The 26747-nt window shown below is 32.5% G+C and overlaps 3 protein-coding genes across 4 annotated transcripts in view; 1 reads left to right on the top strand and 2 right to left on the bottom strand.

The window, feature by feature from the left end:
* LOC139499957 (sialin-like) overlaps window positions 1-23981 on the top strand; it is a 37362-nt gene extending 13381 nt beyond the window's left edge. For both annotated transcript variants that reach the window (XM_071288621.1, XM_071288620.1), the window contains one exon: window positions 23863-23981. In XM_071288621.1, the coding sequence (XP_071144722.1) occupies window positions 23863-23929 (67 nt within the window). In that variant the 3' untranslated portion in view covers window positions 23930-23981. The remainder of the gene's footprint in view (window positions 1-23862) is intronic.
* LOC139499956 (uncharacterized) lies at window positions 624-14743 on the bottom strand. Its single transcript, XM_071288616.1, has 5 exons — window positions 14622-14743; window positions 11452-11805; window positions 9858-10087; window positions 4978-5074; window positions 624-4236 (listed from the first exon to the last, which is right to left on the bottom strand). Exons 2-5 carry the CDS (start codon window positions 11687-11689, stop codon window positions 1871-1873), a joined length of 2931 nt encoding a protein of 976 aa, XP_071144717.1. The 5' UTR covers window positions 11690-11805; window positions 14622-14743; the 3' UTR covers window positions 624-1870.
* A 1311-nt stretch (window positions 23982-25292) lies between the features above and the next one.
* Window positions 25293-26393, bottom strand: LOC139500091 (26S proteasome non-ATPase regulatory subunit 10-like). Its single transcript, XM_071288829.1, has one exon. The coding sequence runs from the start codon at window positions 26391-26393 to the stop codon at window positions 25293-25295; it is 1101 nt and encodes a 366-aa protein (XP_071144930.1).
* Between the last annotated feature and the right edge of the window lie 354 nt (window positions 26394-26747).

The raw sequence follows: 26747 nt of genomic DNA, 5'->3' as shown, positions 1-26747 counted from the left end.
TTTATTCTGAACTAGTGCACATATTTTATTTAGGGGCCAGCTGAAGCCCGTCTCCCTTGACAATGTTTTCTCGGAGTAACAATCTGCTCTATCATTTTTCTCAGCTATGTGTTATTTATATGTTATATAATACGGAAACATTATACAGTCAATCAGAAGATATTGTCACATATAGCCGTGATAACACCACATTTAACTTCAGTACAGACAGACTAGTGCACTGGAGAATGTTTGAACACAGAAGAGCAGGTTTGTATGTGCTAAGAGTAAATAGTGTGATGTAAACACAGCCATATATTTAAATCTATTACTCATTAAGGGAAGAACATTTCATTGAAAAAGAAATGTCTATTACTTTTGAAACAAGACTTTGCATTATCTGTAGACTACAATTTCTTATAATTTCACCTTTGCAACAAGTCATATTATCTTCAACAAAATGTTTTTTGAAAGAAGAACTGTTCGAAATAAAATGTTCATGGATTTTTGTCCGTTGTGTAGCTTTCCGCTTGGACTATTGGGTCCTTTGATCCGTTTATATATTTGTGCTTATATCGTCTCCAAACTGGCACATTTCCATCTGCGTTGGTTTTGTGTTTCGTGCTTTAATTTTATACGAACAGTTGAACTATTATATATGCATTTTAATCTTTAATACATTTGAACAATTCAAATAGTTATCAAAGGTACCAGGATTAAAATTTAGTACGCCAGACGCGCGTTTCGTCTACATAAGACTCATCAGTGACGCTCAGATAAAAATATTAATAAAGCCAAACAAGTACAAAGTTGAAGAGCATTTAGGATCCAAAATCCCAAAAAGTTGTGTCGAATTCGGCCAAGGTAATTTATGCCTGGGATAAGAAAATCCTTAGTTTTTTCGAAAAATATAAAGTTTTGTAAACAGGAAATTTATAAAAATGACCACATTATTGATATTCATGTCAAAACCGAAATGTTGACTGCTGAGCTGGTGATACCCTCGGGGACGAAACGTCCACCAGCAGTGGCATTGAACAAGTGGTGTAAATAGTTATCAAAGTAACCAGGATTATAATTTAGTACGCCAGACGCGCGTTTCGTCTACATAGACCCATCAGTGACGCTCATATCAAAATATTTATAAAGTCAAAAAAGTACAAAGTTGAAGAGCATTGAGGATCCAAAATTCCCAAAAGTTATGCCAAATACGGCTAAGGTAATCTATGCCTGGGATAAGAAAATCCTTAGTTTTTCGAAAAACTTAAAGTTTTGTAAACACGAAATTTATAAAAATGACCACATTATTGATATTCATGTCAACACCTAAATGTTGACTACTCAAAACCTGATGAAAAATAGATACGTGTAATGCCCACCCAATGTTTAAATAACCTGCAATGACTTTTATAACAAGCAATATACAACAGAGATGATACATCATTAAAACAACTATGCACAATCACCTTGTCCAGTAACATAGTACTTAAATCTTATGTGTATATTTTTCATATAAACAGGGATATCTCTGTGATATACATGTACCATTTGCCATTAAAACGGGTAACGTGATAACATTGTTACTGAATTAATACATTCTCTTTAAAACGAAATAGAGGATTGTATTGCTTCTTTATCTCTATGATTTAAAATGCTTTCAATGTTTTCCAGTTACGGATTCGTTACATGTTCGGAATTATCTTGGTCATATAATACACAATGGAGACGTGTGATCAACTGTGGGTATCTGTTTAGCTCTGCTCTCTTCTGCCTTGCTGTCCAGTGATATCTCAACTAAATATTTGTATCCTGGATAATCAATTAACTGGACAGATATTTCATCATCCAAACTTATTATGTATTTCTTCTTTATTTTCAGATAACAAACTTACTATATCCTCATGGTTTTTAAAACAAGCAACAAAAAGATAGATGCCCCGTTATCTGCACGCTTATTTATATCTGCGTTGTTATCCAATAACAACCTAACAATATCTATATGTCCTTCTTGACAAGCAATAAGCAAAGGAGTACTTCCTTTATATCCACACATATTAATGTCTGCCTTGTTATCCAGTAACAATTTAACTATATCTAGATATCCTTCTTGACAAGCCATAATCAGGGAAGTAGTACCTTTTTGTCCACGCTGATTGATGTCTGCCTTATTTTCAAGTAACAACTTTACCATATCTTTATATCCGTTCTGACAAGCCATCAACAGGGGGAATAGTTCATCATTGTCTGTGCAATTATTTATGTCTACCTTGTTGTCTAAAAGCATCTTCACTGTATCAACATGATTATTCAGACTCGCGCAAAACAAAGGAGAGGACCCGTTGATCCCACATTTATTAATGTCTGCTTTGTTGTCCAGTAACATCTTAACTATATCGTTGTTTCCATTTTGGCAAGCAATACAAAATGGAGATGTTTCGTTATCCATACACTTATTTATGTCTGCTTTATTGTCTAGAAACACCTTCACTATATTTGTAAATCCGTTCTGACAAGCCATAAACAGGGGAGATATTTCATTAACTGTACATTTATTGATTTCTGCCTTTCTATCCAATAGCAGCTTAACTGTATCTACATTATCATTTTGCACACATGCAGCGAACAATGGAGAGGCTCCTTTATTTCCACACTTATTAATATCTGCCTTGTTGTCTAGTAATACTTTTACTATATCTGTATGTCCTTGCAGACAAGCAGCATACAAAGGAGATGCTCCTTCGAATACTAAATTGTTCAGGTCTGCCTTATTGTCCAGTAACACCTTTACTATATCTGTATATCCTTTTTGACAAGCAATATATAGGGGAAATGTGTCGTCATCTGTACATTTATTTATATCTGCATTGTTGTCCAATAGCATCTTCACTGCTTTAGTGTGCCCTTCCGAAGCTGCTAAAAATAAAGGACATTGACCATCCACCGTACATAGGTTAATATCAGCCTTACAACAAAGACACCATTGAATTAAATGAATATCACCTATAAAAGAACAGTGCAGCAGTGGAGTGCCCATGTGAAACACTTCAAAGGTTTGCGCCAATTGAATCTGGAACGATTTATCAAGAATATTCAAATAACGAAGCAATCTTTGTCTGAACGTTGGTATGCTCATATTTTTATTACAGAACACAGGTATTATTTCACCATTAGACCAGTCAAAAATCATTCTGTAAATGAACAACTTGTGATATCTAGGCGGAACTATAATGATGAACTGGTCTAGTATGTCTTCTTTTTCCAATATAAATCGTTCCATGATAAAATAACTGCTTGCATTTCTAATCAAACACTGAATGATCTTTTTTCCAAAATAATAAGATAAAAAGTCAAAAAGTTTAGCATGTACAATTTTATATACACCTTGTTCTTTTTTTATGAATGTGTGTTCAAGCGAATTAAGTTCATCTAATAGAGTCAATCGTGACGTTCCTTTATCTAGTCTACATGCTTCACATGTATTTTCTATGATGGTTTTTGTAAACAAGTGTATCTCTTCTGTTAACACGTTTTCTGATAAACTATTGTTAAAGAGGACACACAAAGCCAAGGCACAGTATTTACCAAACAGACTCTTTTTCACCAACTCTTCCATCTCTGCTTCATACACTGAAAACGGATTCTGGAAGAAATCTGTGATATTAAGTTGAGTATTATCATGATACAGTTTACATAGAAGTGGAAAACATTCATATAAATTGCAATACTTTATAATCTCAGTAGACTTCGTATTCAAATACAATTGTGCTATTGATTCTTTTTCAGTTTGTAACAAGCTCATTTCTTCAGATAATAAGTTGCAAACGTTGGCTCTGAAAATTGACAAAGATTCGAATCTTCTATCTTTGAACACCTGTAATCGACATGCGACAATCAGTTTAATTAACTTATTTTGAATAAGTTCTTCGACACGCTTTATGACTGGTTCCCAACTGTTGAGGTCAGCTTGGTTTATAGAGTATGTTCCACAAAAGTCATCAATAACGAACAATGTTTTCTTATTTGGATTACAAAAGCTAAATATGTCATGTGGATTGGTAACCATAAGTATCTGATACCCTTCGTCTGCCATTTTCAAAACCACATGTCGGAGTGTTGCTGTCTTCCCAACACCAGCACTAGCAGTTATGGTAACACATCTGTTCCTCTGGACACATTCTAGTACTTGTTTTGCAGCTCTAGTTTTTACAAAATTACCATCATTCTTCTGCCACTGATCCAAAATCTGACTCATTTGTGCTAAAATGCATTTATAATATATTTTGAGTTACAAGAGAAGTATTTATACTATTTGTATCAGCACATGTTTTCGAATATGCTTTCAGTATCGGATAATTACATTGAAAAAGATACTAAAGTATTGCAAAAATCTAAGTCAAACTCATGTCTGAATACTTATCTTAAAAATACCAATTAATAACCACTATAATAATAGTCAGTCATAATGATGACTTACATTTAAGGCATTGCCTTGAAGATAATCTACATTCAAGGCAAGTATATCCATAGGTTTACATACTCGTAACGTAGACATATATATTGACTGATGTATGAAATTCCAACTTATTCCCCATCGTCAATGAACCTTGCCGTATAGGTCACAAGCTCAACCGTTAATAAACAGTAAAGAACCAAACAATGAGTAAGTGCGTGTTGAAGAAAAAGGATCAATAAATTGTGATGTTTATAATCTGTTTCAAACCAAGATCTTATCTGAAAAACGTTTCGTTTTAAAAATTTGACGATCCTCACTAAAAGTAATCGTCAGGTAGACAAATGTCTTTATTGAGGGACTTAATATTTCGTAAATATTAATTGTAGTAAAATTTAAAATCAATAATGAGCTGGTTATAATTGCCATGTCTTTCTTGGTAAAGAGCTATAGGTAAGTTTAGCTTCTAACTGCAATACGGTATTGTCGTATTTCTTTGGACACGACGACCACAGTTTTGCCAAATAATATTGAATTACTGTCCTTACCTCTAATATTCCAAGGTATCGTTGACTGGTCCAAATGTTTTGTTCTTAAATCGTTACATTCCTCATGCATATTTGGACCACCTAGTCTTTCTATAGCCTGTGAAAACATTTTTACAGGAGCATTTTATATTTATGTTTTTTTAATTTTACTAAAACGATACATCATGTACATAAAGATACACATTTTACAAAAAAAAAATAACGTCAATTCCTAACAAAAATGCGTTTTATACAGGTAAATGTGAAACTAAGTTTAAAAAATTTGTCTGTTTAACATAAGTTGCAAATTGTTGTTTTTATTGGATTTGGTAGGCTGCTTGCTAATGGGGTAAAAGAGGGACGAAAGATACCAGAGGGACAGTCAAACTCATAAATCGAAAATAAGCTGACAAAGCCATGGCTAAAATGAAAAGGTCAAACAGACAAACAATAGTCCACATGACACAACATAGAAAACTAAAGAATAAACAATACGAACCCCACCAAAAACTAGGGGTGATCTCAGGTGCTCCGGAAGGGTAAGCAGATTCTGCTCCACATGTGGCACCCGTCGTGTTGCTTATGAGATAACAAATCCGGTGAATAGTCTAATTCGGTAGTTCACATTCATGAAAGGGAAGGGGATGGCAGTTACGACGTAAGGGACATATCCGATATCATTTGTGAAACGATTATTCCATAACGGTCAACCAACTCGTGATGGCGTCCGTAAAATTTACGAAGAGATGATTTCAACTTCACCATTTGGAATTCTTGATTTAATAGCTTCCTTGTGAGCAACAACCCTCTATCAAGAAAATCATGATAGGAAATGCAAGCACGGGAATATCGTATCAATAGGGAGATATATACACCGTATGCAGGTGCTGCTGGAGTGTTGCTACTTAGAAATAGAAAGTTCACAATTGGAAAGCTGAAATCACCTCTTTTGTCGTAAACGTTTGTTTTCAATCGACCCTCATTGTCAATGTCTAGATGTAAGTCAAGATATGAGACCGCCTTAACTGTATTTGCGCCTTTAAAATTCTTATAGCATAAATATAATATATATATATAGGCTCATTCCTTAATCTAATTTTAGTATAATTAACATCTTGGCGAGTAATTATATGAAACTGTGTCGGGAGGGTTGAATGTATTACAATAACGTATACATGATAGCAAGGATAAAAAAAAACAGAAAGAAATTTGAAAAAAGAATGAAACAAAGCAAACAAACAAACAAAACAAAATTATAGTTCCTATTGAAATATAGATTTTTAACTGATAAGCCTCGTCAAATTGTTTAAATATTTTCACCAGGTTGTTCACCTTTTTGTCGTCTGAGATATACTTATAAAAAGAAATAATATTATAAGAAACAACGATTAAGATATGTGCTAGTTAAATGCTTCCAATGTCTCTCCACGATTGATGTAGCATATAAAGAATTCTTAAGTAAAGTTTGAGATTTTGTTGTTGTTCCTTTTCTGAAAAAAACAGCCGCGATTATTGTCCCGATAATGGCTATACAACGTTATACTGCAATACACAGTAGACAATACATAAACAAAGGATATTGTGTGATCCATGACACAATATCAGTACATGACCATTATATGACTACTGAAAGAACACAAAACGGCATAGGAACAGTGACAATTCAGTTCTATATAAAGAGATCTTCAGAATACTATGAATAATATCAGTATTCTCAGTGTCGGATAACAAAGGATTAGAGTTAGTTATGTATGACAATTTACTCAGCATAAACTTTCGAAGTATTAAGCATTCCAGACAACACATTAAAAGGTTTTCAGAGGTTTTAATCTGACTAAACATGTATTTACAAAAAACAATTCTATACAAATGTTGAATCAAACGATTGCTCCAAGTCATAGTTCTAGTTTACAAAATTTGTTCAAGTGTATTTCCACTGTAACAAAAGTTTTGGGCAACACAATTTTTTTTTTAATAATTTTTGAAAATATGTGAGGACGAATTTCAAATATCAATCGGAATCCTAATCCAAAAACATAAATTATAAGGAAGAACACCGTTGTGATAATAATTTGTTCAAGCAGGCATGTAAAACACGTTTCCTGCATTGAGTGTCCCACATGAATGTGATTGGCCAAAGTTGGTAGAGGCAAGATTCGAAGGATAGGCTGAAAAGTTATTGTTAGCCATCAGATGAAACAAATTAAGCTTGTGATTTTTTTCGTCTTTCCATTAGAGTTTTCCACCCGGTCTCAATTGAAAGAATTTGTACACTAATGTCTTGTTAACTTAGTAGCCTCAGTAACTTTGCGTGCTGCCTGATAATAAATTGTTCCAATCGACATTTCACAGGGTGCTACAGCGTAGCTATATCCCTATATCTTGTATATAGCATTTCTTAAAATTAGGAAACACTGTGGATTCATTAATTTATAGTGGGTATCAATTTGTGGATTGAGGACAACTTTAATGGATAGTAAATTTCGTTGTTTTTCCAATCTCTTAACACATATCTTATTATCTTATTAATTAGTTGTAATTAGTTGTAATTCGTTGAAAATGTTAATTCATGCTTCACTTGTACTCAAAGAAACCCACGAAAATGGGTATCCAACGAAAAATAATGAACCCACAGTATATAACTGTTAGCAACACATTTAGCATATTTAAATGACTATATCATTTGACATGAAATTGAATGCTGGACTAGTTAAATTAATGGTAAACAGCGTGCAATATATCGTTGAAAACAAATTGATACATTTCTATTTCAATAACATGAAACTGTGACAAATATTTTGAAATTGCAAGGAAATTAAGGTTTTAACTTTCTCAGGCTAAGTTGATTTTTGGCTTTTTAATTATTTGGATCTGAGCGTCACTGATGAGTCGTATGTAGACGAAACGCGCGTCTGGCGTATAAAATTATAATACTGGTACTTTTGATAACTAATTAGATGGATTTGACATTATTTCAGTTTTTATTTTGTCTATAGCTTTTTAACTGGTTCGATTCTGATACATTCTGGGCTTTTCAAATATTTGTCTTTAAGTGTCCTGATGAAGGTAAATCAGGAAAACCTCTTCAGACGCATGAAATTATCAAACGTATTGTTTTCAGCTTTTTACAGCACTAAAGCGATAGCTTTGCTTGAAAGACACTCAGTTCCCTGGAATAACATTAGCTCAGTAGTCAGTTCTGCTGTACTGAAATGAACCTTTTAAAAATTATCCGTTTATTAATTTTGAAATTGTAAATAAAACTAACTTAAGGTTTCAACTCCCTCAGGCAAAGTTGACCTTAGATGGATTGACTATCTTTTAGGTACGTGTATTTGTTGTCATACAGTACTTCAACTGTTACGGTACTTATTAATCCTCGGTTTCAAATATTTGGCTTTGACCGCTCTTGATGAAGGCAAATCCAGAAAAGCGCTTCGAACGCATGAAATTATTCACCGTCCAGTTTCATTTTTTTGGTGATATACATATGATATAGCTAATAAATAAAATATATTTGTAAAACTATTTTTCATTTTAATTTCCTTAATAATAACCTGTTGTCTCACAGTTCTAACAGACCTTTATCTAAAAGCATATCTTTCACCTTGGTTGCTATGATAATTTCACTTTGGAAGGTTGTTGCTAAGGTTCTCCCTTTGAGGAACGTGCTTATCAAATACAGAGAAAATTATGCATTGTGGGAGTTTGCTTTTTGTTGCTTGACCTTCGACCTTGCTTACATTTTGTTAAACCTAATAGTCGTTAACTCACAAAGGGGGAGGAAATATCAAGCATTTGCAAGCTTGGACCTCTGAAGAAGATTTTGTGGAATTTGAAGGAGAATATGTCATCTTATAAGCTCTTGTTCACATCATAAAACCCACAAGTAAAAATTTATACCGCGACAAAAAAGGTTTATGGTGTTGTAAAGTGAAGCCATGACCATTTGCAGGATATGGACGATTTTAATAGCTATTTGTTCAGTAAAATAACGAACACGACATAAAAAAAAATAACAGAATAGAACAGGCTTATTCTTAGGGAAGACGGATGCCTTTATGATAATTTCAAGTTACCACTGTTTTATTTTTTTAGAACGAATACTCTAAGTCGTAATTCCTCGAACAGGTGATTGTGATTGTTAGTTGACTCGTCGGATTTGTCTCTGAGGAACATCCAAATTGTGTATGGTTAAAGGCTTGAGCGTTTGAGTATATTTTTTTTATTACCATAAGGTAACAATTTGACAAAGAATTTGGAACCCAGCAGGATTAAAAGTTGAATGGAAATTTTAGTTCCGAATTTAAAATATAAAGAAAAGAGATGTTAATAATTTTGTCGTTTCTTTTTAGTTTCGATTCACTGTTTAATTTTTTTCAAGTTTGATTGAGTAATGTATAGTGAATCTACAAGCTGTATGTAGTTAAAACGTAAATTAAATAAATGTTATAGCAGAAATCCGTGAAAAAAGTATAAACACACAAAAAATATCAGAAATTATTTTCTCTTCAATAATGCAAAGGGCCAAAATACTTGAAAATCCAAAACCTCGTTAAAAAAACTTAAAACTAAATTGTAGACAAGTAAAATGAACTGTAATCTGATAAAATACTGAAACACTGACCACGAATTCATAATTTATTATTCAGATCTCTCAGATTATTTCAAGATCGAACTGACTGTTCGATCTGAAACGTGCGTCTGCCGCAAATACAAAATTTCAATCTTGGTATCGATAATAAGTTTAATCATTCTACAGGTAATCAATATTGAGACCGTGTAAATATATTAGAGTGATCTGGTAAGTAAAGACGTATTTTGTTTAAACAGATTTGGAGTAATTAAGCCGGGAAATATTGCTTTTAAGAAGATTTATAATAGCTAAAGAATATGCCTACCCCAGTTAAATCCTGCCAAGCAGTGGAAAATAATTCTGACTCAAGCTGACCACCTCCAAAGTGGGATAATTGGTTTCTGTAGTGTTTGATTCTCGCTAGGTCTGCTGTGAGTGTGGTATCAGATTTTGTTGGTAGTTGGTCATATCCACCCGCAGGTTCCGGTAAATTTGTCAGATTTCTTAGTAATGCTACCATTAACGTGACATCAAAAGTCTTAGAGGTTGGCGTACCTGTAAATATACAAGTGTTATGGGCATCATTATATATGATTTAACATGAATAATAAATCCAAAAATGTAAATTAAGGAACGTTAAGCTGTATATAACTGTCTTGATATCTTAGCCGTTCATATGGAAACAAGCTGACATTGGCTTATTTACTAAGTAAGTTGAATCGTCATGTGTCTAGCATTGGTTTTTGAAAGGGTAATGTTAAGTTATGCACCAAGGAAAATTGCCATGTAACTAATAAGGGATTTGCATTAAATTTAATTGTATTAGTTTTCGAAGACAAACTAAATGTATAGTTCCAACTCATCCCCAATTTTCAAGTATAAGAAATATCCATTAAAGGGGTTCACGTTTGTGATAAGCTCATTGAATGTATAGTAGTGTTAATTTTTCCATCAACTCTGTACCTTTTCTACTACCTATCTCAGTAGTCCATGTAGTCATGGGAGTGGGCTAAAAAGAACATACTTTATCATGTTTATGTATAGTTCCAACTCATCCCAATTTTGCAAGTATCAGAAATATCCGTTGAAGGGTGTTATGTCTTTCTTGCAAGCTCATTGAATGTATAGTAGTGTTCATTATTTTTAAATGGCGGAAAAAGGCTGACTCGGCTTTTTACCTTATATTTGCGTTGGTACTATTTTGGTTTAAAATCTATAGCACAGAAATCAAGAATCTACTCTAAGTGTTGTAAATGACCTATTATGAACTTTTTAAGTCATGTTATTTGACAAAATATTTTACCCTGTAACGTAGAAAAAACCAAGGAGTCCGAATTATCTGACAAAATATCCTAAACTAATATCCCATCAATTCAATACCATTTTGAATAAAATCTGATGTAAAATGATACTATCTTTCGGTTACACAATTTCATATTAAGAAAGTTGAAGCAATAAATTCAACATTTTGCAAGACACAGAATAAAGATGGTTGTATTATCATATGTAGAAATCTTTCCTGGAGAGATAAATTGCTCAATTCAAGGTTGCTTTTTTACATATTATCTTACATATCATTCAACCGTTTTTCTTGATAACAGAAATCATTTAGTTTAAACATATTTATTCATAGTGGATTGGGAAACAAGTTTTGCAACTTATATTAATCCCTTCCCTGGTGCGAGTGCTGCCTTGTAGCGGCATTAACATACTCTTTTTCGAAATCTACAAGGTGTCTTTAATATGCAAGAGATATGGATCTCCCTTAACATGGGTCAGCCATTTATCGTACTCTTCCCTGGGACTATCATCGTTTCCTCAAGTCCATACTCGCAAATGGTGTCAACCAATAGACCACGGCTAAAATAATTTGAAAAGTTGCAATAATAAATTAATGGTATCAAGCGTCTTATACATACCACCACGAGGAAACAGTAAAGTCCACTGAGCTGCGTTTATAACTCGCTTTATTTTCAAGTCATACAGTTTGGAATATTCTTTCTTGATAGTTTCATTTAAGAGAGATGGATGGAATTCTTTATCAAATAATACACGAACAGCTCTCGGGGAAATTCCAGTCAACAACAAATGCATTCTCAAATAATTCTCCTCTTCTTCTGAAACATGTTGTACACTTGAAATTGAAGCAGTTGCCATCGTGTTGGTATGCTTTCACAATCTTGAAGAAGTTTCTTATGGAGGAAGTTCAGGATTGCTTATCTTGTCACCGCATTTTACTGGCATTGCGAATTAAGGTACTGCCTCAATAGTAACTGTAAATTGCAGAATATAAATGGATATAACAGTTAATAACAATATTTACTTATATTCGAGTTTGTACTACATGTTGTACTTGGTTATTCGTGTTAATGGTTTGAAGGTGAAACAGATATGGGTGCGGGAATTTCTCGCTACATTGAAGACCTATTGGTGACCTTCTGTTGTTGTGGTTGTTGTTGTCTCTTTGACACATTCCCCATTTCCATTCTCAATTTTATTCCATAACATTCAACTAACCCGTGCTGGCGTCCGTTAAATTTTCAAATGGATTGTTCAATTGCACAACTTGGAACTTTTGTTAAATAGCTGACTCGTAAGCTGCAACCCTTATCAACGAATTCGTGATAGGAAATGCAAAGTCTGGAATATCAGGTGAGAGATATGTACTCCGTATGCAGGTGCTGCTTGAATGTTGCTTCAAAAACAAATGGAAAGTTCATGATTGGAAAATTGTTATCTTGGTGGGTTTTTTTTCATAAATCATCAACCGACCCTCAATGTCAATTTTTCTACGTAAGTCAATGTATAAGACTGACTTTACTGTATCTGTTTCATGATAACCCTGACTGAGACAAAATATTTATATCTACTTTGACCATTCTTTTTTTCTGGAAAAAAGGCAGAACTAGTTTTGCAGTATTTATAACGTTTGTTTGTGTGGAGTGTAAAAAAAAGAAGATTTTTTTTTATTTCTAAGTATCCAAATCGGATTCACGCCACACCTAGACATGCTAGAGTAGGTGATTTCACATTTACTTTAAAGCACGGCTTTTATTTTGTATTGCTTATACAATTGATATTATTTAATTTGTTATTAATAACGAGTTTTCATTGGACACTTGGAAGACCTATCACTATAACGTTATTTATAAGGACACTATTGCAGTTTAAGTATGCAATACAACTGACGGCAGATCTAGACCTTCATCTTCTTGGGGGAAATTCTATAGGAGCAAAGACAAGACTTATGATTATTGAGGATTGGCATTTTCTGGTGGACACTGATTATTCAGAATTGGCACCTTCTTGTTGACTTTAATTCCCCAAAGGTAGCATCAGTTCAATAGCCAGTATTTCGCTACTGGCATGAAAATACATATTTTATGTTACAAAAATTTTCCGTTACAAAATTTTAGAAATTTTAGAAATTATTTTAAATTAAGCAATATATCTTTCTCACGCAAAGCTCTGATTCCTTGGTCGACAATGGTTACTTTTTTTTGTCATTTTTGGTTTATAAGCTCTTCATTTTTTTACCAACTTAGGATTTTTAAATAATTGACCCGAGCATCACTCAAGAAAAATTACATTAGTCGAAATGCGCATCTGGTGCAGAAAAAATGTACCGTTAATGTCATCACAATAAATGGCTAGGTTGCTTCACTAGTACGGTTATAATGAAATAAGATATAAATTAAAAGCAATATTAAACACTTATTATGCATTGGATTTCAAAAGATTTCTATCTCCAGAAATTATTAGTGAAAATGTTATAACCATTGATTTCACCTTCATTTTATGTAATGTTATAGTTTACTATTCGATTTTAAGTATTTGCACTGTATGAATATCAATTCTGAATTACTAGTAAGGTTTTACAAATTCAAAATGAAATCATTTAAATGCATTTTCTGTTCATAAGTATGTTATAGTTTTTTCATTGTTGCAATCCATCAATATGTTTTTGATATTCAAATTTTATTTTGAAAAGAATCTTCACTGGTTTAAATGTTTTTTCATGTTAAAGATTTAAGAGCGACATACCATTTAAAGTTTAACATCTATTAAATCTAAAAAAATACATCAAAATCAATAACTTTTAGAAATCAACGTTAACCTGTTAACTTAACTTAAATATAATTGAGATAACCTGTATTTTTTTTATATCGAAAGTAAATACTTGTACGATGATTTTTCAAGAGGACATAAATTTCAATACAAGCAGACATAACAAAACATTATTGTACCGTTCGTATTTACAATGCACTTTTGTCATTATAATTTCAAAACAATCACTATGCTTGCATACACATCAAGACAATTTGAACCCTACACATTTTGTACATCACTTGTCATCCATGGTTCCAGATACATATCATTGTCAAAATGACTTACAGTAAAGTAACAATCAAATTAGCTCACATGACATGAACATAATATTAAGAATGTCAATTATTGTTCCTGAATTCGAAAATATTTTAAAAAACAATTATGGCAAATGTTAAGAGAATTCAATCTTAAAAAGATTTTGGAAATGAATATAAGTTTTGTTTTGTCAACAACGGAACGCAATGTAATGATGTAATGGAATTGTGTTTTGCATGATTAACTTTGAGTGGAAAAAGCATGCTTATTGCATGTATTATGATAAAATATGCAAATATGCGTTAAAAATAATGTCTAATTATGGCTCCTCAATAGTTTCTTTATGAAGGTGGATCATCAGTAGATATTTCCTTTTTTCATACTTTGCCAAAATGAGAATTTGTGAATACGTTTTCAAAAATATTATGAAAAAAATGCTTTTAGTAAAGGTACAAGTCGTGCAAAATTTCTCAAATTTGTTAAAATTGTTTATAACAAAACACATTTTTTGTCTTTGTCTTTGTCTCCATTCACGGCAGTCAGTTTATACTCATCGATAGATGTGAGGATAAGGGGTCAAAATATACACAAATACACACAAGAACAGAAACAATACCACAAACAATTCATTGAAAAATAAACAATAAAGAGTTACAGGGTTTTGCCTCAACAGTAGGGTAATCTGTAAAGAAGATATCAATTCAAAGCAATTCTAAACACTTACTATTTTTATTGGTTTTCAGATGGTTAATATCTCCAGAGAAAATCGAGGTTTAATTTGAATCACTTCGATGTAGTGTGAAAATGAAATATATAACCATTCATTTTGCCTCCATTTTGAGTTATATAAATTTACGTTTAGTTTGGGATTATATTTGTACAGTATGAATTGAAATGCAGAATAAAAGAAAAGGTTTTACAAATTCAAAATGCAAACATTTAAATGAAATATATGATCTTAAGGATATTAAAGTTCTTTCTTTGTTGAAATCAGTTCACCGTATCGAATATGTAAAAATGCATGTATTACGTTCTTTCAAAAAGTGATTTAAACTGTTTTGTAAATAAGAAATACATACAAAGTGAATTTATCGAACTTAAAGAATTAATCAAAATCAATAAAGGTGCTGGATCTAGTCTAACATAGTTGTTTACTTATTATCCGAAATTCAATTAAAATTATCGTATTTGTTTTATCATAAATAAATTATACGAGGCTTTTTTAACAGAACAGATTTTACCGGTTAGTAGACCAGAGATCATTGTCGTATTCACATCAATGATATATACAATTGAAATAAGACTCGTTCTCGTAAAAATAAAATGAGAGGATGTGTTATAATTTCCTGTAAGGCAGCTATTTAAAAGTCTTAATGACGTTGATTTAAGCAATAATACAGTATTGTACAGACTTCAACAACAAACAAAACCGATATTGGGCATGTTTAGCTAAGCTATACAAGGCCTCTTCTCGATAAAATATAAAACAATTTAAACAAAAATCATAATACATTTAAATGAGTTGCATTTTTTTATATTGTGAACGAATGATACAAGAATCTTAGCACAATACTATATAAGCATTTAGAGGCAAAATGGGCAATACATATGAGACACGTGTACATATGATAAGCCATGCACTTAAACGTCTGTAGTCAAATATAAAATAGGTAGGAAAAAATCACGTTTTAAGCTCTTTCATGTGGAAATCAACATTCATAATATATCTATGACTTAACACCCTTCATATAAACATATAGTCAATGATAGAAATAAGGATACACTTTATTATTTCTTATTAAAAAGACTTGACTTTGTTTAATTGTTAAATAATCAATGTAATCAATATGTAAACACTTGTATGAAATTGAACTTAATTGTACTGCTCAAATTATTGGGCGTCATAATTGACAATAAAACACTTCGTATTTGTATTTATTACATATTTCGATTTGAAGTGTTTAGTTGGTATACTCCTGTTTTCAAGTTTGTTCGTCATGATATTGTCAACTTATCAATTCTTATAACAGTTCTGTACTAATGCATCGAAAACTCATTCATATTATTAAATGCAGAATTTTGCTTTTGTTAACAATTTCAGGGACCCGTTAATAGCGCTTATTCTCATTTCATTTAATGCTTGGTCTGAGTTTCATTGTTCCGTGATATTGTTTCTCCCATGCTTCGTATCAGAAAATACTGTTTTGGCATTTCAATTTACAATCGTTAGCACCAAAGAGACAAATATTAAACGCACAAAAAGAATGATGTATATATTAAGTAATACACGTAAACACTGTAAAACCTATATGTATTTAAAATGATCCCAATTCACCAGTCATTTTTTTTTTAGCAAATCATCAATAAAGATGACGTCAATTAGATATAATCAGATATACGATTTTTTCTAAATTATAGTTGGTCTGCAATAAAGATGACCTGTGTGGATGCGAAACTGTATTCTTGAATCGAATAAAAAAAAACATTATAACATTAATCAAAAACCGATAATTCCCAATTTGCTTTTGTATATGCATAGCCATAATGATCATCAACTGGTTTTTATAATACCAAAGAGATAATCTAGAATTGTGCGAAACAAAACTAGATCCATAACATTATTAGACAACTATCAATCAAAGTTAAAATAAAGGAAATGTAAACTATTATAGGCAATTGCACATTTTTTGCGTTAGGCCTTCAAGAATGCAAAAGAACAAACCGTATATTCGGCTATAAAAAGCCCCGACATGAAATATGTGAAACAATTTAAACTAGATAACTAACGACTTTAAAAGTGAAATTAATAATTTTAAAAATACTCTATTCAAAGAAAAAGAAAAAAAAAGAAAAGCCCCTTATCAAATGGCAATATGCAAAGCACAAACACGTTAACCGAACGGAATACAACTGTCATATTCCTGGCTTAATACAGTCATTTCCTTATTTAGAAATTGATTGACTAAACCTGGTTTAAACGCTAGCAAAACCACTGGTATAACAGTCGCCTGAAATTCAATGATATTGACAACAATGTGTGAGCAAAACAAATAGACATTATAGGTAAAAAATTTCAAAATTGTGTAATGTTTAACTTAATCGCTTAGTATATAATTGATAATAAAACAATATACAAGAAGCACATCGAAAAGGCTAAACCAACGACGACCACAGAAATGCAACCTTCTGTTTGGGACCGGCCAATATAAATGGTGGTGTGAATCAATATATTTGTAAAGTATCAACCCTCAACAAACCAGAGATAGTAGTGCAACAGGACAACAAACTATCAATACAGCAAACTATAAAGGTCAATGCACTTAAAGTTATTAAAATAACCGGTACAAGAAAATGTAAATCTTTAGGGTAAATTCAAAAAATGAAACAACATAGAAACTAAAAAAAATAAAACATTAACAAACGGAACAATTGAAAACACCCGCCATGCCCTGACTTGGTAGAGACATTTTCTTGAGAAAAAAAAATGTAAATTAAACTTGATTTTATAGCTAGCTACACCTTTCGCCTGTATGACAGCTGTTTATAGTGCCATTATATTGAAAAAGTTTGGCGAGCATCTCAAACAGAAAATGATTCTTCAGTTGAAAGTTCTTTAAAAAAAGAGAATATTAGATTCATTGTTAATTGACTTTACATTCCTGGAACAGAAACTTTGCAAACAACAGAATATGGTTGAATTTTTTTGTACGCTCCATCAAATTTCCAAGATGGATAACAGTCATTTCCTGTTAAAGTTGACTAAATTACTAATAAAGTTTAAGTTCCTATATATTCCTCATATCTTGACTTACATCAAGAAAGTGAATGAGGGTCGGTTGAGAGCATCAATAGTATGATTTTTTCATATATTTTAGGATGATATGATAGTGCTTGATTTTCAAATAAAGAAAGCAACATTTTTCAATCAGTTTATTTGAGGTTTGAGCTAGCATGTCAGAAACTGCTAGAAGCCCTTTGAAAATTAATCCTTCGTTGTAATTTTCCTTAGTTTCTTCTGATATCTATTGTGAAGTTGGACTTATTTTAAACTGAGTATAATTTGCATATTGCTGTTTGTTTGTTTTTATTCTACAATGGCTAAAAGTTTAGGGATAGGGTTGAAATATCACAAAAGATGTCTAACCTCGACGCATGTTTGCGCCTTTCTTATATTGGTTTCTGGGGTTGAAGTTATAAAACTTTGCTCAGTGCTCGGAGCACAAAAAATCATGTTCGAAACATGAAATCCAGCATTTTGATTGGTTGATTTTCGAGTTCGAGTACAAAAAACAGACTCGAAAGTTTTATGACCGCAAGGCCTGGTCGAACAATAGGTCTTCAACACAGACAGAAAATCCCGCACCATGAGGCAGACTTCTGCCGGCCCTGAAATAAAAGTGTATACTAGTTCAGTAGAAATGGACTTAAAACTAAACTCCGCGTAGCACCCATTTTTCAGCTTTTTATTGTGATCTTCCCATTTCTTAGAGACAATATCTTCAAATCAGTCTGACATGTAATTAGTGATACGTTTATCATCTATATACAATCCCAGTATTATTTAGACCAATATAACATAAGCATGGTTTTAGCAGGCTTACTTATATTGAAATAGTTTTGCAGTGTCTTGTCAACGTGTTCTCCATTAATTATGTTTTTAAATGAAAATTTGAGATATGAGAAGATACAATAACAATCAAAACCAAGGAGTAAACACAGACTCATAAAACCAAAGACATTTACATCAACAGTATCAACACGAATTCCACTAAAACCCGGGAGTGAAATCAGGTGCTCCGAAAGAGTAAGCATTTCCTGCACCGTATACGGCACCCATCGTGTTATTTCTTTGTTCAGTTTGGTAAGGATGGAAGGTTATTATGACTGAGGAAGAATATCAGATATAATTTCTGACACACTTTTGTCATAATGGCCAATCAGCTCATGATGGCTACCGTAAAATTTCTTGAGTGATGACCTTAATTTGATTGATTCATATCCCTGTCTTAGCAACTTTAGAGAAAGTAGTATTCCTCTTTCAACAAAATCAACGTACTTTGAGCTAGCTCTAGAGTAACGTATCAATTGAGACTCCATATGATGGTGCCCTGGGATGTTTCTACACAGAAATAGAGAGTTGACTTTAGGAAAATTAAAATCATCGCGTTTGTCATAAATTTTGGTATTTAACTTACCATCAGTACTCATTTCGAGAAAATATGGAGCAAATTTATCTGTGTCGGTAGTATCTTACGTTTCAAGTTCACTTGGATATATTAAATCTATGTGATCACTGAGTCTATTATTATTAAGAGACCGTACATCATCAATATACCGAAAGTTGAAAATAAAAGACTCGGCTAATTTCTTTTCTCCTTTCTGTACAAGCCCTTGGATAAATTCTGCTTCATAGGAATACGAAAAAAAATCTGTAAGTAGAGGAGCGCAGTTGGTACCCATATGGATTCCAATAGTTTGATGGAAGACCAAACCTCCAAATTCAACAAATATGTTGTCAATTAAAAAGTCCAGCATGGTAGTGATATCCTCTTCGGTGTATTTTTTGCTTGACTCTGTATGATTTTTCACACAGTAAGCTGCATCCCTGACAAAAATTAAAAATTTTAAAACGTCTAGTGCCCTGTTTGTTAAAGAAACATACGCTGAGTTCTTCAAGTCGGGCTTTAAGTTTAGTATCTGGAATAGTGGTTTAAAGTTGAAAAATCACAGGTTTTAATGTCGGTACAATGTTTTAATGATTGAGATTGTAAATTCACCAATAACTGTTTTGAATTTTTCAGTAACCACATTTGATTACCACCACTTTTTGAATATTTCGTTTCTGAATATTTTTGAAGTCCTTCTTTAACTGCAGTGAGTATGGCAGTAAGAGCTTTAGAAAGGGGTTTAGTGGAACACTTGGAAGAACCTGCAAAATACCTTTCCTTATAAGGATTCTTTTGAAGCTTAGGAATCCAATATAAGGATGAAAGAACTTATAAACGTCTTTTTTGTACTGTACTTTTCAAAACTTGCAGAAATCAATACATCTTAGAATCATTCAAAATGTACTGACAAAAAAGTTTCATTTACATTTTGTAATTAAATTTTATTTATTTTCTTATTAATATACGTCATTTATTTACTCTTTTCTTGTTACATCATTCACAGGCGCAGGATTTTTCATGGTAGCTACTTGTTTTATATCATGTGATCAACGTGACATGTTTAGGTTTTTTTTCGTTATGTTTGCTGGTTTAAATAGAGCGGCGTTCATAGTTAACCACAATTACTTTGCCCCACAGTATGTATATTTTAACTATTTGTAAAATTGACGGAAAATTCTCATGAATAAACATAAAAATAAGTAGATGTGTTATGATTGCCAATGAAACAACCCTCCACAAGAGACAAAATGACACAGAAATTAACAAATTAACTATAGGTCACCGCATGGCCTGCAAAACGAGCAAAGTTCATACAGTCTATAAAAGCCTCAAAATGAAAAATGCAAAACATTTCTAACGAGAAAATTGACGACATAATCTATATACAAAATATTTAACGAAAAACAAATATGTTACACAGCAACAAACGACATCCACTGTAATACAGGATCTTGACTTGGAACTATCAACTACAGTATGTGGTGGGGTTAAACTAGTTAGAAGACGCCAAACCTCCCAACAAACATGGGACAGTGGTGTAACAGTACAACATAAGAACAAACTACAAACATCAGTTGAAAAGGCTTTACTCATTAGATGGATACAAATAGAAATACATATAACAAAACTAGCAAAAACACAGAGTGGACATGACAGGGTACTTATAAATCCCCTCAACAAAAAGACACTAAGTACAGATCTAAGTGTACTTGCAATTACTGAAGCTAATTCAAAGCCAATAACAACTAATAAAAACGATCATGCATCTAAGAATAACATATCAATCAGTACACATCCAACATACAAAGGATTTGGCGCTCAGTCAAAGAATACACGGCCTTGTGCAACGCAAAGATATAACTCTGTTAAGCAACTGTTCATTTACCTCTATGACAATAACGTATGTCTCATGAAAGCAAATATATTAGATAAAGTATGTAACGCTTTTACGACCTTGTCAATTTACTTTAAAAAGTATGTGCATTCAGTTTTCATAATTAGATCTAAGCACATGCTAAATCCTGATTCTGGAAATTAATAAATAAATAAATGTTTCTTTTGTCTTTTTTTCGTTCCTTACCTATCAATAACATGTAGTGATGGATGTTATGAAACTATCTATTCGAAAATCTTAATGATGTAATATTTAACATACTTAACAGTAAAGAATTTGTTTGTACTAACACTAATGCAACTTGCTCTTATGTACGCTTGTGCCTTTTTGGTACGCACACGGTCTATGTATTGTTCGTTAGTCTACCTCATGGTATTAATAGCTTTTCATTTCCAAAGTACACTTGAGATAATTTGTGGTATACCTTTAATCTTTGTTTACAAGCACTCTAGTATCCTACGTATATTGAATGTTGGTAGCTTAACATCAAGTGGCAAATATTTAATGCATGTTCAGGAAAAATCAATAAACTACAGTTGTTAGGTCCTGAAATAGATGCCCTCCGGGATGAAGGTCAGGAAAATTCGGCCTGTCACTGGAAAATGAGGGTTATATTGGAAAGGGACAGAAATCTGGCCTTGTAACAGGCCACCTTCGGACCCCTCAAACAGTTTTTGTGAGGGTTCAAACGTGATGAGAGCGTAGAGATCTCAACACGAGGCATCAGATTAACGTCTCCATTTTGAGCGGACATGACTGCGTACATCCTGCAAAACGAACTCCCCACTTTGACACAAGTTTTACTGCTGGTCGGAAAAAGACCAAAGTGACCATAGTGCTATTCCCTAGTCACCCTTGGGTGTTTCTTTTTATAATTTTATCTCATAAATACCTTGATCCCAAGTACAAATAGTTTTTGTATAGATTACATATCTCAGTAAATACGTAATGCTCGTGCAAGTTTATATAATTACGCACTTAGTAAACATGAATACATAGGATGTGCTCCTTACACATAAACTGTCCCTACAGAGTAATGAGCAAGTATGATTGAAATCGACACTTTATCGGTCGCCATCATGAGTTTATGACCGCCAGGATATGTCGGTGTCTTAACTTTTCGTGGTTTCAGCTTGTAAGATACCAGTAAAGTCGTCGGATATGTAATTTTTCTGATTTTTTCCTATTTCTAATTGGACCAACTTTTAAATTCTAATAGAAGTTATTCATGCATACCAAGAGATGCGTACCCTGTCGAGTTCAAGTGATTTACGCAGATATGTTTGTTAAAGTCCTAATAATTTTTTTGTGATTTGAACATCGGAGAAATGCTGGTTTTTTTTTTTTTTCATTTAGATACTCTGGTGTACTTTTTGGAATAACTAACACATTTGCAACAATACACGGTATGATTGCTCCGATTGCGGCAGGTGCACTCACACCAAATGTAAGTAGCCGTCCAATAATTTGATTTCTAGTTTTATTTAGCATAAAAATAAGAAAATGTGCTATAATTGTCAATGAGACAGTTCAAACTATCACATGAATAACAAGGGTTATTCGGTGCTTATATAACAAGGCTTTTCAGTACTCAATTTCTTTTCTTATAGTATATACAGGGCACAGTTAAAGCACGCAATTCGCCATAACTATTTAGAAAGAAGATCTCCATAGTAAATACCTGTTTAAGCATTTATTGAGGTCTCTGTTTTAAAGTCATTGCTAATGACATATTATGTTTATAAAAATTAGTAATGATTTTCGAAGAAGCACTCAGAATGTTCTTACTATACAAACGATACTTTTTGAATAGTTTTAAATAGTTTCAATTATTTAGATACACAAGATATATCAATCTATATGATGTTTAATTTCTTGCTGCAAAATATCCAAACAAACATGAAAATTAAAAAGCAGAGGAACAGCGCATGTAATTCTCTTCGTCGTCTTAGTAACTACTGCATATTTAATGCGATAGCCAGCACTCTGTTGAGGGAATGCTGGATATCGACCAAGCTACATATGTACATAGTTAGTCATTATTCGGGAAAAAAGATGTTTTTTTCTGATGCCACAAGCTACCAGTCACAACCAAAACATTTATAGAAATCACCTTTCAAGAAAATGTTTAAGCTGATAAGATCATATAATTGTATTAGAGCAGTCTTTTAAGATAGTAAGCATTGCTTATTATGATTTTTAAAACAAGCAATCAAACTATTAATAAAACAAACAAAAAAATAGACAATTGGGAAAATTAATACACAAAAATTTAAAAATTGACATACAATGCAGCGCTGTTTCAGCTGACACATGATGGTGTTTTCAAGGTAATGATAATGATATTTCAATTCTTGAATTCAATCTTTTGTTATAACTTCATACACAAATTATAGATACAATTTTTCGGGCGTTTTTAGATTGCACGATAAACACCGATGGCGGAATTGACAAATCATTATATGTTGGTTTGTTTTACAGTGGATTTTGCATGCTACAATATTAGAACATTTGAATTATATATGAAATGAACCTCTCCATTACAATTGAATTACACAGCCACTAGCTAAATGGAAGCCAAACTGTACATGGGTTGTATTTTAGATTTTACTGTAAGAACAACCTACGAATTTGGATTTTCTAAGATTTCAATATGTGTTGCTAGGTGTTTAAGCATCATCATATTTTGTACCTGTTGCTGTACATATTTTTTATGTCTCTTTTTGTGTTTTCTTTTATTAATTTATGGGAAGGAATTTTCCTGAATTTCTTAATATTAAAAGGACAGATCACGAATAGATACATGTAAACGCTATAATAAATCAGTGCTCAGTTTTTAATGATATGTATAATTCTTATACGACCTATAACAGAAAATATAACAAAAAATATGCATTTTTAAGGATACATCGGAAGAATGGCGAAATGTATTTTACGTATGTGCTGCATTCTGTATACTTGGTACGTTAGTGTTTGGAGGTTTAGCTCGTGGTGTAGTACAGGAATGGGCCAAAGACAAAAGCGAAAACTAAGCAATTGGCTAAGAAAAGTATAACTATAAAGGAATTTCAAGTATTTGATTGACCTGAAATATGTTAAAAGAAATATACAGTTTTAATTAATTATCCTAAAATGTAATTTGAAACCTGTATAATACATATTTTGTAAAACTTTACATGTACATGCATATAAAAGAACAGTTCATTTTTTGAAAATATATAGATATATAACAACTTTCTTTAACTTTCAACCATTTTTCAAAAAATACATGCATTTGTTGTTTAACGTAAATGTCAAACGATGCAAAATTCTAAAACGCAAATTCTATAATTCTATAACACAACGAAACATAGCTTTCTTACTGAATGGAGATATTACTATTGCATGGAATAATCACCGTGTAAATGCTACGAAAAACAAAAATGAATTAAAACGGTGTATGCGGGTCAGTGTTTATTCAATGACATTAACGGTAATTTGTTTCTCATATTTCTTTAAATATGTTTATCAACTGCTACGCGTAAGAACATAAACAATTCATGAAAATACGGGACTATGCATGCAGAGAATTTGTTGGTTACTACAGGTAATAGCTTTTGAAATATTAGTTTTATTCGTTGTTTGAAAATAATGGATCTGTTATTCTACTCAAGCCAACAAAACTTGGGTACAACGAAGTTAACTTCAAACCTGATCACCCCTTCGTTACCTCTTCTATGTCGATTGATATGAGACTTCTAACTCAATAGTGTAGCAAGATCTGCGTAGTCTTCTAAAGCACACACCATGTTTGATGGGATTTCTGTTATATATTATTGACATTTTAATGCATTTGTTGTTTGTGTTTTCGTCTTATTTTGTGTTCATGTTGTCAGTGCCTCTTCGTCTTTTAATCTACCCTGGCACTTTTTGTTTCTTGGTCGTTTTGTACAGCTAGTTCCCTTGATTTTTTTTCTTATTCATAGAATCAAATTAAAGGACAATTTGTAAGAACTTGTTAAAAACATTAGCTTCCGTACACTATCATATTGTGTTTATCAAGATATACTATCACTGAATTTACAGTATAATATAAGATGAAAGTTGCAATGGGAAGCTACACATGTTATTAAAATTTGATATATTATGGATTAAAACCAAGTTGGAAATGTTTAAGATTGCATTTTAGCCTTGACTAGCTCGGAATCTCCCAATGTGTTCGCTAAAAAGGATGATCACTCATTGTTGAGGCTAAACAACAGTCTGAAGCTTATTTATTTAAGTCATAGTTTGTCCCAATTACTATCATACCACATCTTCTATTTATTCAATGGTGACATAGAGTAAACAGAGGTTATGGTTGACAGAGTTGATTGCTCATCATTTGCATTTGCTTTTCAATTAGTACCAGTTTTGATAACAACTGCACTATATCTTTATGTCCTTCCTGACAAGCAATTAAAAATGGGGATGCATCGTCACTCGTACATTTATCAATGTCTGCATTGTGTTCTAATAACAACTGTACTACATCTTTATGTCCTTCCTGACAAGCAATAAATAGGGAAGACGCTTCTTCATCGGTACATTTATTAATATCTGCTTTGTTGTATAGTAACAGCCGAACTATAACTATATATCCTCCCTTACTAGCTATGAATAAGGGAGAAACCTCATGATCCATACATTTATCAATGTCTGCCCTGCTGTCCAATAACAGCTGTACTATATCTGTATCTCCTTCCCGACAAGCCATAAATAATGGAGATTGTTCATCATCGTTACACTTATTGATATCAGCTTTCCTTTTTAGTAAAAGCTGTACTACATATATATGTCCTTCCTGACAAGCAATGGATAAGGGGGATGTATCATTATCTATACACTTATTACTGTCTGCCTTGTTATCTAGTAACAACTGTACTACATCTTTATATCCGTTCTGACATGCCATAAACAGGGGCGATGCTTCATCATCTTTACACTTATTTATGTCTGCCTTGTTTTCCAATAGCATCTTCACAACTTTAGTATGACCTTCTTGTGATGCTACATGTAAGGGACTCAAACCATCATTTGTACACAGATTAATATCAACACAATGATACAAACACCACTGTATGAAAGGAATATCACCTTTAAAACAACACTGTAAAAGAACAGTATCGTTGTCAGTGTCATCACATGTTTGTGCTAGTTGTCTCTGGTATGAAATATCAAGGGTATTTAAATAACACAGAAATCGTCGTCTGAACTTTGGTATATCCATATTGATATTATTGAACACATCAATAACCTTACCACAATACCAGTCAGTGACCATTCTCTGTATATACATTTGGTGGTATTTAGGCGGAACTATCGTGATAAGTTGGTCACTGTTTCTTTCTATCTCTAATAAAAAACGTTCCATAATAAATTCACTGGTTGCATTCTGGATTAAAAAATGGGGCATCTTTTTCCCAAAATAATACGATAAAATATCAAACAGTTTATCGTGTAAAGTTCTGTACACACCATGTTCCTTTCTTATGAAAGTTTGCTCAAGTGAATCAAGTTCATCCAAAAAGATTGACCTAGACGTACTTTGTCCAGTCTACATGCCTCAAAAGTGTTGTATATTATGATTTTTGTTTTCTCATCTATTTCCTCTGTCAACACTTTACTTGTTAAATTATTATTAAAAATGACACACAAAGCTATTGCACAGTATTTACCAAAGTTTTTATTCTTCTTCAGATGTTCCATCTCTTCTTCATACACTGATAAAGAATTCTTTAATCTTGACTTTAGAATTAACATGATACAA

The sequence above is a fragment of the Mytilus edulis genome, chromosome 13 (assembly GCF_963676685.1).
Source record: "Mytilus edulis chromosome 13, xbMytEdul2.2, whole genome shotgun sequence".
Lineage (NCBI taxonomy): Eukaryota > Metazoa > Mollusca > Bivalvia > Mytilida > Mytilidae > Mytilus > Mytilus edulis.
The sequence above is the reverse complement of the archived record's forward strand: the minus strand, read 5'-3'. Positions and strand labels throughout refer to the sequence as shown.

Coding starts and splice junctions, on each gene's coding strand:
- LOC139499956 (XM_071288616.1), bottom strand. CDS start 11,689: ATGGCAACTGCTTCAATTTCAAGTGTACAACATGTTTCAGAAGAAGAG. Junction 5,075..9,857: donor CTTGGCAGGATTTAACTGGG/GTAGGCATATTC, acceptor ATGTTTTCACAG/GCTATAGAAAGACTAGGTGG. Junction 4,237..4,977: donor GATACCTTGGAATATTAGAG/GTAAGGACAGTA, acceptor AATGCATTTTAG/CACAAATGAGTCAGATTTTG.
- LOC139500091 (XM_071288829.1), bottom strand. CDS start 26,393: ATGCCCCATTTTTTAATCCAGAATGCAACCAGTGAATTTATTATGGAA.